Source organism: Odocoileus virginianus, chromosome 4 (genome assembly GCF_023699985.2).
Source record: "Odocoileus virginianus isolate 20LAN1187 ecotype Illinois chromosome 4, Ovbor_1.2, whole genome shotgun sequence".
NCBI lineage: Eukaryota > Metazoa > Chordata > Mammalia > Artiodactyla > Cervidae > Odocoileus > Odocoileus virginianus.
Genome location: NC_069677.1, coordinates 37,363,607 through 37,378,881, shown reverse-complemented (window position 1 = coordinate 37,378,881; position 15,275 = coordinate 37,363,607). Strand labels below are relative to the sequence as shown.

General features: G+C 43.3%; 1 protein-coding gene across 7 annotated transcripts in view; it reads right to left on the bottom strand.

Annotated features, from left to right (window-relative positions):
- Positions 1-15,275, bottom strand: part of TNIK (TRAF2 and NCK interacting kinase) — a 389,309-nt gene that overhangs the window by 17,669 nt on the left and 356,365 nt on the right. For all 7 annotated transcript variants that reach the window (XM_070466423.1, XM_070466420.1, XM_070466421.1 and 4 more), the window contains 2 exons: positions 8,874-9,003; positions 2,452-2,616 (listed from right to left, as the gene is read on the bottom strand). In XM_070466423.1, the coding sequence (XP_070322524.1) occupies positions 2,452-2,616; positions 8,874-9,003 (295 nt within the window). The remainder of the gene's footprint in view (positions 1-2,451; positions 2,617-8,873; positions 9,004-15,275) is intronic.

Here is a 15,275-nt window from a genome sequence, read left to right as displayed (position 1 = left end):
CAAATGACATTATGTACCACATGTGGCACCTTAGTATCTGGTAAGATAGCTGTGGTGACAGAGAAATTATCACTCTCTCCAAGTAAAAGCAACCTCCCACTAAGTAGTCTTAAGAAAAGTAGACAAACTGGCAATGAGTTAAGTAAGCATGTGAACATAGCAGCACTTCATCCTAGACACTCAAGCTACTCGACTCCCTCCTGGCCCGTTTGAGGCCTTTCATGCTGGCCTGGTGATGCAGGTGGGCTGGTGTTGACTCAAGAAGCCTTAAAATCTGTAATACAGAGGCAATTTCTTCCAGGGAATAAAGACTCTTTTCCTTCCCATGATGGTTTCCTTAAACAACACATATTTATATGCTCTATCTAGGGACCTCATGAAGATATTAGGTTTGCAGGCACCTCGACAGTTTACTTAAAAAATAACCCAAAGGGCCTGGACAGCACTGTTCGACTATGAAATCAGAAACAGACCAGGAGACACTGAACTTTCAAGGCTTCACGTCACGATATTCCACATTTGACTTTTGCTAAAGGAGTTTCAATACCATCTCCTCATTTTGTCTATTATTGTCAAATCCTTTCAATATCACCAACAGATTTCCCTTTCTTCTGTGATTTGGAGTCTAGGAAGATGAATACTTTGAGAATGTATTTATTTTTATTTTTCATAAGCAAATCACTTCAATCTTATTTCATCTAAATTAATATAAATATAAATCTCAACCATGAACATAAGAAGCATCTTTTGGGGGGATAAATGTCTTTAAGTTTTCATTTTTTAAAAAGGTTTTATGTAAAAATAAAACCTGTATCCCAAGACCCCTAAACACATAAAGAGAAAACCACAAAAACCCAGTGTAATTCAAGATTTCCCCTTCACGTTATGAATCAAAACCATTTCATCCTTCACAAGGTAGGATTCCCCCTGCCAAACAGAGCACTTTCACAGACATCCTCTCCTTCAATCTTTAGAAGTCTGTGAAGGAGGTGTGGCAAGTACCAACACTCCCACTTAGAGCTGGGGAAGCAGCAGAATTTTAAGCAGAGTCCAACCACACAGAATCCTCCTTGGTACCCAAAGAGGTGTTCAGATAGGAAAAACCTGTCCACGGTGCATGAAGCTGTAATATTAGTAGAATGCTCCGTGTTCTTTTCCCTGCAACAAATAAAGTTCATCTGCTCTATAACTTTCGAATCCAAATGGTGCATTATAAAAACACAGCATGTGGACAACGTCAAAAACTGCAGTGCATATGCTTTATAAATATATGTAGAGTCTATGGTGATTCACAGGACTATTCATTCATGAAACATGACCAAGCACCATGACCTCATCCAACCTGCTCGGTCAAGGACATGCATAAGCACTGCCCAACAGACTGTTTTTATTTTGGCTTTTTTCCCAGACTCCTTTCTGCAGAGGAAAGATAATATCCCATTTTTCCCTTTCTTGTGTGATTTGGAGTTTAGGAAGATGAACACTTTGGGGATGTATCTACTTTTCATAAACAAATCATTTCAACCTTGTTTCATCTAAGTCAAATTTAGTTTGACTAGGTTAATGTAAATATGAACCTCAGTCGTTGGCCTTGGAATCTCTATAGGCTGAAGTTTTCATCCCTAGCCTGAGAGATATGCTTAGTTGCTCAGTCATGTCTGACTCTTTGCGACCCCATGGACTGCAGCCTGCCAGGTTCCTGTGTCCATGGGGTTTCTCCAGGCAAGAATACTGGAGTGGGTTGCCATGCCCTCCTCCAGGGGATCTTCCCAACCCAAGGATCGAACCCAGGTCTCCCGCATTGCAGTAGATTCTTTACCATCTAAGCCACCAAGGGAGCCCAAGAATATTGGAGTGGATAGCCTATCCCTTCTCCAGGGGACCTTCCTGACCCAGGAATCAAACCAGGGTCTCCAGCATTGCAGGCGGATTCTTTACCAGTGGAGAGACAGGAGGTCCCAGTTCTGTCACAAACCAGCTGTGTGCCTTGGGCAAGGTACTTAACCTCTGTGAGCCTCAGTATTCTCATCTGTAAAAACAGGTAGTGGTTCAGCTGCTACCTGTGAGCTTTTCACTGCTCTGCTTCTAACACTGCCTTCATCTGAGTGTATGCATAAGTAGTTGCATGTGCTCAGTTGCTCAGTCATGTCCAAATGTTTGTGACCCTGTGGTCTGTAGCCTGCAAAGCTCCTCTGTCTATGGAGATTCTCCAGGCAAGAATACTGGAATGGGGAGCCATTCCCTTCTCCAGGGGATCTTCCCGACCCAGGAATCGAACCTGGGTCTCCTGCATTGGCAGGTGGATTCTTTGTCATTGTGCCACCTGGGAAGTCTGCAGAACCCAACCAAATAGGTTTCTGGGAGCTTGTCAAAACCTCCTTCTTGAGGAAACCAGGGTCTCAGACTCTCCAAATGAGAACACAGCTCTTGTGGCTCCTGCCCAGCACCTACTTCAGTCCCGGCGTCCATCTCCTGGGGGTGGGTGGAGACGCGCCCCAGGCCCTCGGTGGGGGTCCCCGCGGGGGAATGGCTCTGCTGCACCAGATCCGGGAGGTTGATGTGGCCGGCAAAGCCATTGCTGTCACTGTGGCCCGGTCGCTTCTTCTCTCCGGATGGCTGGGGGGGCGCACAACACAAAGAGTGACATCACCCCTCACAGCACAGGCACAGTGGCCTGCAAACCGTCCCACGGGGGCGTGGGGAGACGCTCAGATTTCAGTTTCATCTAAGAGAAAGGTTAAGGTTGCTACTATTGAGTACACGGATTGAGCCCAGGGCATTATACTCCTGCACGAGGGGCAGTCAGGGGGCACACACGATGTGGGGGTGCCCTGTGGGAAGACAGTAATGCCACGGGTGGACTGTGGAGCAGGGCTTGGTGGGGACCATACATGATGTTCCTCTTCTGCAGTGTGTCTGCATGTGCACACCAGATCACATCACGAGGTTACAAGGACATAAATGAAAAACAAGAACGTGACCTAAAACATCTCTGGAGAAGCAGTAGTCTGAGATAACACTAATAATCCATGCCTAGGGTACTCCAAGAAAATGCAGAGATGATTCCCAACTCATAGGCTTCTTGATCAGCCCTAAGGTCAAACCAATGATTAACTAATCATAGCTGATGGGAGTTACAAAGAAAACACGGAAGTAATCTATAAAGACAATTTGAAAATATGGCTTTACATCCACTATCACTAATGTTGAAGCTCTCAGTAAGCAACTGTGGTGCCTTGTGCCAGGAACTGGTAAAAAAAAAAAAAGAGAGAGAGAGAGAGAAATCAACTCACAGATGTAGAAAATAAACTTATGGTTACCAGGGGAAAAGATGGGGGAGGGATAAATTGAGAGATTGAGAATGCCATATACACACGAGTTTATACAGAATACATAACTAATAAGGACCTACTGTATAGCGCAGGGAACTCTATTCAATACTCTATAATGGCCTTAATGGGAAAAGAATCTGAAGAAAAAAAGAGTGGATATATGTAAATGTATAACTGATTCACTATGCTTTATACCTGAAACTAACATAACATAGTAAATCAACTATACTCCAATACAACTTTTTTAAAATATGAAATCATGACCAGCAATGCATCTGAAGTACTGTTTATAGCATCCATTCCCAACCCCCCCGCCAAGTATTATCTCATTTATTAACCGCAGTTCAGAGATGTTAAATAAGCAGTCCAAGATCACACAGGCCAAGATGATGAAGACAGCAGAGCCTGGCCATGTGTCTGCTTTGGCTGGACGCCCCTGCCAGCTCTGGACTGGGCAGGCGGGGGCCCTTCTGCCCGCACCAGTCAGGCCCTTGAGGAATCTGTGGTCCAAGGAAAGTCTTCCTCAGAGGTCTGGGAGCCAGGGAGTGACTCTGGGCCACTAAGTTATCAGCTGGGTCAGTCCTCCTGCAGGGGCCCAATCTGCCCCGCGAAGATCCAGGAGATCCCTCCCATTTCTGGCTAGGTCCTTGTACCAATCCCTGCCCCTCGCCGCCAGCCTACCCGTCTCCTCTCTTCCCCTTCCCAGGACAGCTGGGAAAGACTGTGCTGACTCAGCATAAATGCAGTCATGAAGGGAAGGGTGGCCTGCAGTTTCCCCTTTTCAATGTCCTTTAAAGGTACTTTGTAATATATATACTATGTTAGTGCCAAAGGATAAATGCATGATTTGTAAATAAATAAATACACTGTGTTATGTGGCATTCCCTGGATTTCTTACTGACAGGGCTGCATAACCTAACAGGTTGGAAATCACTGCCCTGGAGGGCAGAGCCTCCTCCCAAAAATTTTAGAAAAGAAACACAGAGTTACAAGAAAATTCTGCTCCCAGAAAGCCAGTGCCCACACTGTCGTCCTGTCCAGGACCATACTTTCTAACTTAACATTTATGTGGCTGGCTCACTGAGGTTTCTCACAGGAGACCTAATTTGACTAATGATTCCCTTCTTTGACTTTTCTTTTTTTTTCATTCATTTGTCCGATATTTCTGAGTATCCACTAAGTGTGGAGCATTTCACGGCAGGTACACTTCCTGCCTTGTCTGGGCCTGGCATGGTCAAGAGTTGGTGCTCCTTCCTTCTGGAGCCTGTCCAGGTCTTGCAATTAAAGCTCTGCACCTGCCTCTGGCTTAAGTCAAAGGAGGCCCTTTGGGGGTTAGACGAAAGACTCCCAAGTTCCTGAAGGGGGTGCATGTAATTGACATTACCAGGAAGCTTGAGAAATAACTGGAAAGCCTAGTGTCCTCCATGTCTCCTGGCACAGTGCTCCTGGCCCCTTGACTGTTCAGGAGAGGGGCATTTTCTGGACTCATTTTGTCATAGTGCTCATCTGAACATCTCATCTGTTAAATGACATTTAAGGGGTTCAGTCCTAATTTACTTTATTGTCTCCTATTTTATGTGTCCTGAGCAGCTCCTCCGTCCTGTTGTAATACTGAACAGCTTTTCACCGTTTTCCCCACAACTTTCGAGTAGCATAAATCACACACTCTCTTTAGAGTTTTGTGGTTTCTCTTGGATCAGCAGCGTTCCGCCGCAAGCCAAAACTGAATGCAGACATACTGGTTATAAAAGAAAGACTGGAGGAGTCTCACTAGAGAAATGGTGCAGACACTGAGAAGCCTGAAGGAATTCAGCGGTGACCCCTGAGTCTTCCCACTTCTGAGTCATCACCCTTTTTGTGCGTTCAACCAGTACTCTCTTAGAATTAAACACCTTCTGTATGCCACACATTCTGCTGGGAACATGAAGATAAATGACCAGCAGCTCTGTCCTCTAGGATTTCATTAACAGAGTCCCAACTAACTCTTCATGCGTTCACTAGTGCCATGGGGTGGGCACTGGAGGGTTCTGAGTATCCCTATATGCCGGGTACTGTGCTAAATAAACACTTTAGGTTCATGTCCTTACAGTACCACCAAGAGCTAGTTTCCATTATCACCGTTTTACAGGTGGAAAAATTTCAGTGTAAAGAATTCAGTTAACTTCCCGAGTAACACGGGCTGTAAGTGGTGAAATCAAGGTCAGAACCGAGGCTGTGTTACAGCAAAGCCTGGGTGGTCTGGCCACTGCTGTCCTGGGTGGCTCTGCTCTTGGCCACAGCTGATCGACTGGACCAGGACACCTGAGCTAACTACAACCAGACTCCCACTGAATTTCCAGTTAGTCTGAGAGATAGCAGTCAGTCTCTGTTGGGCAGCTGAACTGGGATGTGGTGAACTCCTTGCAATGTTGGTGGGGGGGGGGTACGGTGGGGAGAGGTCAGAGCACAAGATTGCAGAAGGGAAACCTGGTATGTGGAGAGAGAGAACAAGGGAGAAAGTGGAGGGAACAGAGATAAGGATAAAGAGAGACAGGCGGCAAGAGGGCCGGAGACCAGCCCATGAGAAGCTGCCCGAGCTCCTAATCCCTTTGCAGTTTCTGATTCTAACTCTACTTAGGGTCCCAACTCATTCTCTGCTTTTGATTCCTTCTAGGAAATACCCCTGAATCCTTATTTCCCAATCTTTGATGCCTGCTCAGCCTTTATTTTCCTTTTTAAAATTTATTTTATATATTTGGCTGTGCCTGGTCTTAGTTGCAGCACTCGGGATTTTTAGCTGTGGTGTGCAAACTCTTACTTGGGGCCCATGGGATCGAGTTCCCTGACCAGGGATCAAACCTGGACCCCCTGCACTGGGAGTACAGTCTTAGCTACTGGACCTGCAGGGAAGTCTCCTGCCATGTTTTCTTAAGTAGTTTTAAGTGGATTCTTTTTTTTCTATTACTTATAACCCAAACAGTTTCACGGGTAAGCCAGTGTCCTGGTTCAGGGCATGGACAGACCCTGGAGAGATACCAGTTGGGTAATGAGGAAGGTGCTGTGGACAGAGGCCCATGGAGAGGTTTCCAGGAGGAAGGGAAGCTGAGCCAGACCCCAGGGGTCTTCGGGGTGAAGAATGGGCTGGGAACAAGAATAGCTCTTTCAGCAGCTGGTCCCCCGTGGACCAAGTGGCAGATGATAGATGGTGTGGTGGTGTTCCAGAAAGCGAGGAAAGGTCGTATGGGGTCGCAGGCGAGGGAAAGGTAGACCTGCAAAGCAGGGGTGTGTGCTACAAGCAGGATTTGTATCTCTGACAGGACCATGGAGAAGGGAGCCAGTGCATTCCTACAGATCCATCTCGTCCAGTCCTATAAGGACGAGCTGAGTGATTCTCTTTACAAAAAAATTTATTTTTGACCTTTCTGGGTCTTCTGTGCTGCGCGGGGATTTTTCTAGCTACGGAGAGCGGGGCCTGCTCTCCAGTTGAGATATGCAGGCTTCTCACTGTAGTGGCTTCTCTTGTTGCAGAGAATGGGCTCTAGGGCATCTGGGCTCAGTAGTTTCAGCTCTAGGGCTCTAGAGCACAGACTCAGTAGTTGTGGCACACGGGCTTAGCTGCCCTGTGGCATGTGGGATCTTCCCAGACCAAGGATTGAACCTGTGTCCCCTGCATTGACAGGTGGATTCTTAACCACTAGACCACTAGGGAAGTCTGAGTTGAGTGATTCTCTTTGACGTTCGTCTTACAGAACTGAATCATTAAGAGTTTCTACTTTCTTATTCTCTCGGTCACACTTTAATTTGTATTTATCTTTTTAATACACACATTTTAAATGGATTTCAACTCAGGTTGTTATTTTAAAAGCCCATGGTTGGAAAGAGTAGAATTTAGAAATCGAGAGGACAAAAAAAATTATAGGGTCCTCAATAGATCAAATTTATATATGACACTGGTGAACGCAATTTTCAAGGTGACTGGCTACGGTCGTAGTGTTGGAATGCTTTAAATATTACAGAGCCATTTGGATGGTGACTGAGCTCAAAATGTGGCTCCAAATAACCATGTCAAGGTATTGACTTTGTCCTAAAGGTTCCAGCAAATCTGAAACCACATTAGAAATTGGAGTCCTTTAATTTGGAGTCAGAGAGTAACTCATTCCAGAACATTTCCCCTTATGTTTTCCCCGGTGGCGGGGTCTAGTGAGAGAAGCCCTCTACACTTCCACTGAAATTATCCATTTACCAAGCAGGGAGATTTATATGCCAGCACGACACAATGTCAACTTCAGCAGCCAAGTCCATTTTTCATTCCAGGCTTCCGTGAAAGGGCTCTTTAAAAGTCTACTTGAAATATTCGGCAAGGCCATAAAATGAAATTCTAGAAATCTGCTTTGCGAACTAGTCTTCTAGTTATAGCTTTACTGCTCATCATTATTTCAAAGGCCTTATTCATCCTAAAACTACAGTTCCTTTCTTTCTTACAAAAATGAGATGCCCTTTGCCTCTTTCGGAGAGCAAAGCCTGCGGTTAGTGTTTTCTAATCAATCCTGGCCAACGAAGGGGAATGACAGATGACATATGTTTATGTTTCAGAAAGGAAGAGTGGGAAGTGATAGCAAGGAAAAGGAGAGCTTGATGCTGTGGAGAGAGTGAAATAAAATAAGTATCATTTATTGGCTGCTTCTAGGCAATTAGCTCATTGAATCCTCCCAATCATCTTGTGAGTCATTTACTATTATTTATGGAATTTTATGGATGACAAAACGGCTTCAGGGCGAGGTCAAGTAACTTTTGCCTAGCGTCACCAGCCACTGATTTCTGTCTAAGAAAAGACCTGCTGTTAAACTCTCACAGTGATGGTGGAGTGAAAAATGAGAAAAGATGGATTCTAACATGTCCAGGCCTTTCTGGTCAGCACAGATACAATGGGCATGAACTGAATGCTGGAGGGGCAGGTGAAAGGAAACGTGTGCCCCCTGCCCCCCCAAAATGATGTTCCTAGAGTTTAAAAAAAACAAAATTACTCAAAACGCTAAGGTACATTTTTTTTTTTTTAACGTACATCTGCTTATTTCTTTGTTCCTTCACCAGGACAGCTTAACAGTCTTTAATGTTCATTTGACTGGATGAGATGATATCACCCTTTTGGAACCAGAGAGCATTTTCTACATAAAATGCGCAAGGATAAAACCTGGAGTGGGGAGAAGGAGGCACAGCAAGGCCACTGATGCTATCTGAATAGACCATTCGTTTCTGTTTTCCTGTGCTAGGAAACATCTGGGTCTCCAGTTTTATATCCTTAGGCTCAAATGCTATATTCCAATTTGCATAGCTTCCACTGAAGAATCTGGACTAATGTGATTAAGTCATACTGCAAAAGCTCGGAAGGATGTGGGAAAGAAGGTGGCCAATTAAAATCACCCAACCATTTAGAAACATGGGCCCTTCTCCCTCCCCCACCCTTCATTCCCTAAAATACATGCTGTAAGCATCCTCTGTGAAAGCTCTAATATAAAAACCAATTAAGAAACACACTTCTACAGAGTTTTTATACCAACTTACTTCTCTTATCATCAAGGTTCCTTCTCTTGAAATACTGCTGCCGAAAGTGTCCGCATGAGAGGTCTCCAGCCCGTGCGTGCCGACCATTCCCACATTGTATTGCTCAGCGCTCCCGGGGGCTCCTGTGGGTCTGAAAGAGGAGGGAACAGCATTCATGACAGTGTATGCTTGAGAGTCCCTTGGACTGCAAGGAGATCAAACCAGTCAATCCTAAAGGAAATCAACCCTGAATATGAAGGACTGATGCTGAAGCTCTAATACTTTGGCCACCTGATGTGAAGAGTCAACTCACTGGAAAAGACCTTGATGCTGGGAAAGATTGAAGGCAGGAGGAGAAGGGGACGACAGAGGATGAGATGGCTGGATGGCGTCACCGACTAAATGGACATGAGTTTGAGCAAACTCCAGGAGATGGTGAAGGACAGGGAAGCCTGGCATGCTGTAGTTCCTGGGGTCGCAAAGAGTCGGACATGATTTAGCAACTGAACAAACAAATGCTTAGGGAACATCTGCTTCCTGTCCACGGTGATAGTAAAGGAGACATAATATAAAATTTAAGTGTACGGCTCAGTGGCCTCAAGTACATTTCACTTTAACACTGTAAGGATGTTTGAACTGGGGTCCCACGTCCACAGTGTCCCTTGTCCTAATAGTCCTCTCCACCTGTTAGCCAGGGTAAGCAACTGGGCTCTGCAAGATCTCCAAGTCCTCCCTACTTCTCTCTGACCAGCAGATGCCCTGAACTTTGCACCTGCTGCTTCCTCTGCCTGGAAAGCTCTCTTCTACCCCGCTTGGCTGGTTCCCTATCATCCTTCTGATTTCGTCTTAACCGATACTTTCCCAGAGAAGACTTCTCCCACGAGCCATCCACATCTTATCCCATCAGCTCCTCTTCTTGCTCTGCATCCTTTTTCTTTATCAGTCCTCATCATGATTTGTAATTCTAGATTGTTCTGACTTCTAATTTTCCTCTTCCTTCTCATTAGAACAGATGCTTGTGAGGGCAGAATTCTTGACTTTTTGCTCATCCCTAAATATCCAGTATCCAGCACAGAACTTTGCACAGAATAGGAGTATAAAAATAATCATTTGATAAGTAGGTTTTATACTGTTTTATAGAGAATAAATATCTATGAAGAGCATTCTGGTGTACCAGGGATCCATTAACGAGGCTGTTTAACTCAAGAGCATCCAGAACTTTAAAAAAATCTCTATAATCACCTCACACTGTGGTATATTTATTTCCAGTTTTTTTCTTGCTCTTCTATTTCAGACACAATGGAAGAAGGGAATCAGATCTTGACATTTGCTAGCAAACACTGATGTTTGCTGTCGACCCTGGCACAGACCAAAGCACTGTGGAAAAGCAGACAGGTGATGTGGGCACCTGCAGGACGTCAGTTTTCAATGCTGGACCTGTTGTTTCCCTACTGTGCAGCTAACTCTCTTTTATACTGAGGCTGAATTTTGAATTAAATACATCTAGGTATGGGTTAGAATTAACGTGTTTGGGAAGAAATTTCAAAGAAGTATTTTTAATATTTCACTCCCAGGAAGGAGCTATTAATAGTGTTAAAGAGACACGGAAAAAGAAATTGATGTAATGAATTCCTGGTGTATTGCTAGATTGGTATATCAGAATAATTCTCATAACTATGATTTCTTTACTCATTTATTTGAAAATTTGTTTTATCAGGTATTTTATTTTTTCTTAGCAGCTTTAAATTCTTTCTTGGGACAAGATGATGTAAGACAAGTCAGTTAGTAAATTAAGCACTTATGAAGAGCCAAAGCTTCCTAGGAAGGGAGGCACTTTCCTTTGTCACTCAGGCATTCTTTGCCACTGTCAAGAGGCTAGACTGACCTGGTGGCCACCACCAGGTTGACACCATACAATCAAGGTCTCTTGCACCATTAGAGAGTCCCACCTGAGTTCAAATATTAAGGATATTTTGGCTCTACTTATCTTCTTTATTCTGCCGATGTTCTGATTCTATCCAAACATTTTAATCAGAAATATCTCAATATGGATGAATTTTCATGAAAAAAGTATTTCCCAGGGCTCTTTCCATTAAGACAATTCTTTACTTAATTTTCTACATATCTCAGTTAAAACTTATCCCCAGTTTTTGCATTTTCATCGTAATTTTAGTAAAATTGCCATCACTGGTTCCAATTCTTTTCTACGCAAATGTTACGGCAAAGATATGATACATCAATCAGCTCCTTTGTCTGTATAATCTTTCCAAAGCTTCTGTGGTCACTACTTCCACCAGGTCCAATTTTTTCTAGAACAATTTAAAGATGAAAATATTATTAAGATTTGTCAATTTTCAATCAATAGCAAATTTTACAGTGTATAGTGTTAACCACTGTCAGTTTTACATTTCATGGAATATTTTTCTGTGACTATTTCTTCCTGGATCAATTTTATGAGCCAGAAATGCTTCATTTAATGATAAATTTTAATGATGATCAGTTTGGGCTGTTTTGAATTTTATTCTACATTAGTTCTACTAGTACTATTCCTTACAGACTGACTAAAGGATGCCTATATTTCTTCCTTAGTCAATCTTCTTCTAAAATGGTGAGTAATTCCTCTTAGAACGGTTGTTCTATTGTACAGGATTTGTCAACTGTATTGTGAATCTTCTGCATATATCTGCTCATTCAGTGTATCTTGTATTAATGGTCCACACCGTTAATTTTTCTGTTAACATGTAGTCTGATATAAGATCATGGCTTTTGATGATGAAAATACACATAAATTTCTGTGTGCTCCAAATCACCTCTCTCTACATTTTTTTTTAAAAGGCAAAGTGCAGCCTGTAGTTCATGTTTCAGGGACTGCAAAACATTTTTAAATCGTAGAAGACTTCTTGCTGTGTCTGTCACTGTTGGTCACTTCCTTCTGTCCTTCTTACCCCCACCCCCAGCTGGCCTTTAAATTCTGCCCCTGTTATGTTTCTATTATGGCTCCAAGCTCCCAACTCTGCCACGTCAATCTTTATCAACCTCTTAGAAATTCATTCATTCATTTAATTATTAAAAGCTTGTTATGTGATATACGTTGTACCAGGTGCTAGAAAAAACACCTAAAAAATGAGACACAACCCTAAACTTCCATAAGATTATAATCTAATGGAGGTTGGGCAAAAGACAAAAAACTTAATTTAGAAATGCAGTATTTCTAACTCAGTGAGAAGGGTAAATAGAAGAGCAGACGACCAATGTTAACCGGAAGTTACTCCTATCCTCCTTCTTTGCTTTTCACTATCCCTTCCTCTGTATTAGCTCTTTCTCCCAATCAGTAAACCTGATAAGGTCTCTCCTCTCTCCCATTTCGTTAAAATATCTCCCTTGATCCCAATTCTGTATTTACCACCCACATATACATTTCTCTTTTCTTAAAGTTCTCCTTACAAAGTTCTCCAATTTATTCCTCAGCACACTCTGGTTCACTTCTCAGATGATTTCTTCCTCTGCCGTTGTTGTTCAGTCACTTAGTTGTGTCTGACTCTTTGCGACCCCATGGACTGCAGCACACCAGGCCTCCCTGTCCTTCACCATCTCCCAGGGCTTGCTCAAACTCACGTCCACTGAGTCGGTGATGCCATCCAATATCTCATTCTCTGTCATCCCCTTCTCCTCCTGCCTTCAATCTCTCCCAGCATCACATTCTTTTCCAGCGAGGTGGCTCTTTGCATCAGGTGGCAAAGTATTGGAGACTCAGTTTTAGTACCTTCCTACACTTAACATCAGGAACCTAAAGGAAACTCTTTACGTCATTTCTAAACTCTCAGTGTCAGTGATTACTCTTGGACACTGCGTTTGGTCCCTTGCCTGTGTCTGATAATCACTCAACCCCATTCTCTTCTGGGTTTTCAGACAACTTTACCTGGGTTTTTCTTTTACCTCTCTTCTCTTCATAAGTTCCTCTTAAGATGCTACTGATCCCCAGTACTCTGCTTCATTCTATATAAACTGCTACAATGTTAATGATAGGGAAAATGGAAAACTGTGTGGGAGAGGTCTGGGAGGGTACAGGAATAACATGGAAACCGACTCTTTTCTTAATTTTTCTGTAAATCAAAAATTGTTCTAAAAATACTTTATTAATAATATAATAATTTTAAAAAGCAATGGTTTAAAAACACCAAGGCTCAAACAACTATAACAGCTTACAGTTAGAAAAGATCCTCTGTTCTAACAATTATTTTTCTGATATAGAGTCTGGGTAGGAACAAGCATTTGTCTGAATTTCTATAAAGACTGCAAAAAACAAAACACATCAACTAATTGGAAGGAAAACTATAGAAAATTTACTGTAATTAGGCCACATGTCTAGAACAATAATTTCCTCTAATTGGATTTGTCAAAGTGTTCCTGCAGGTATTGATTTAATTCAATTTCAATATACATTAATCGAACACCTGCTACATGAAAGGCCCTCAGTTTGGCACTGGGTAGTGGATATAAAAGCTGAAGAAGACACGATCCTGAAACTAAAGAGATTAGCATCTGGAAGAGCATAAAAACATGGTGCAAATATTCCAAAGCGAGGCAGGATGTGAGAATGTGGAACACAGGGAGAGGTCATTCCAAGAGGAGGCACAACCCTGGGAAAGTGCAAGGCGTTTGGAAACAAGGTGGAGAAGGTCAGTTTGGCTGCAGCATATGCTGTGTCACCACCCCAGGAGTGGAAAGAACTCTTTGTTCTAAGGCATTAGGCAGACAGCAGAACCATGGCCACGCTTCTACAACAGTCCAGAGTCTCAACACTGGACAGGACAGCAGAGAGGAGGGCAGGCGGGGTGGGGGAGAGGTGCAACAACAGCCCGGGTGGTGAACGGGGCGGAACCCCGGCTTTCCAGTGAGGATGGGAAAGAGGGGACATGAGACATGTGGTTTTCACTGTCCAGATTGTGCTTTATGAAACTGTGCAAAACTCAAGGACTATGACAGAAATAGATGGTCCTAGTGATGAAGAATGCACTCCACATGTACTCATCTAAAGCATGAAATGGTACCTGAGCGAAAATGAAAGTGAAAATTGCTCAGTCCTGTCCGACTCTTTGCGACCCCATGGACTATACAGTTCATGGAATTCTCCAGGCCAGAATACTGGAATGGGTAGCATTTCCCTTCTCCAGGGGATCTTCCCTACCCAGGGATTGAACCCAGGCCTCCCACATTGCAGGTGGATTCTCTACCAGCTGAGCCACAAGGGAAGATGCTGATATAAACGGCTGCCTCTTCAGCTTGCTTGGACTGATGCCAATCAGCTAACGTGGCTATCATTCCCTCCTTCCTAGTTTATAATGCTTTTATTATTTTCCTGATTATAAAAACAGTGAGTGCTCACCATAAAACTGGCTTCCCTGGTGGCTCAGTGGTAAAGAATTTGCCTGCCAATGAAGGAGACTCGGGTTTGATCCCTGGATTGGGAAGATCTCCTGGAGAAGGAAATGGCAACCTACTCCAGCATTCTTGCCTGGGAAATCCCATGGACAGAGGAACCTGGTGGGCTACAGTCCATGGGGTTGCAAAAGAGCTGGACGTGACTTAGGACTAAACAGCAACAACAACATCATAAAATTGGGCATATATATAAGCATCCCTTACAGTAGTATAATCCAGTGTGTGTGTGCAGGCTAAGTTGCTTCAGTCACGTCCAACTCTTTTGTGTTCCCCATGGAACTGTAGCCCACCAGGTTCCTCTGTCCACGGGGCTAGTATGGCAAGAATACTGGAGAACCAGGGGATCTTCCTGACCCAGGGATCAAACCCACGTCTCTTTTATGTCTTCTGCACTGGCAAGCAGATTCTTTACCAGTAGTACCACTTGGGAAGCCCTGCTTAGTTAGGAGGTAACCGCTTTTAGAATTTCCCTTCAACTCATTATTTTCCTAGGCTTGAGGCACTGGGAAATAGTGCAGTTGGTTAGTTATGGAATACAGTCTTTTTATATGCAGCTTACAGGTTATATCATACACTACTAATATGAAGTCAGTATTTTATATAGAAGTCACTGTTTTGCACATCGGTATCTACAGCTGCTTGTTGGAATGGCAGGGCTCCATTTCTGAAAAGCTCTTTAGTGTACACTTCATGGTAGCGAACTGTGCTGCAACAGATTTTAATTTTTTGCTCCAAAAATACACAGTATGAAATGTGAAGGTTTATCTTAAGGGTGGAAAGCAAAAGTGATAAGAATGTAAGGAGCAATCTACCTCAGAAATGTCTTACTCCTAAAGAAACAATGGATGTTTTAATAGTAAGAAGTTTTTTAAACATATAACTATTCATTCTACAGCAGAACAGAGTGTATATATTTTATATTCACAACAATGTCTATATTTAGCAAATAAAATACACATACACACATCTGTATCCTGCTTT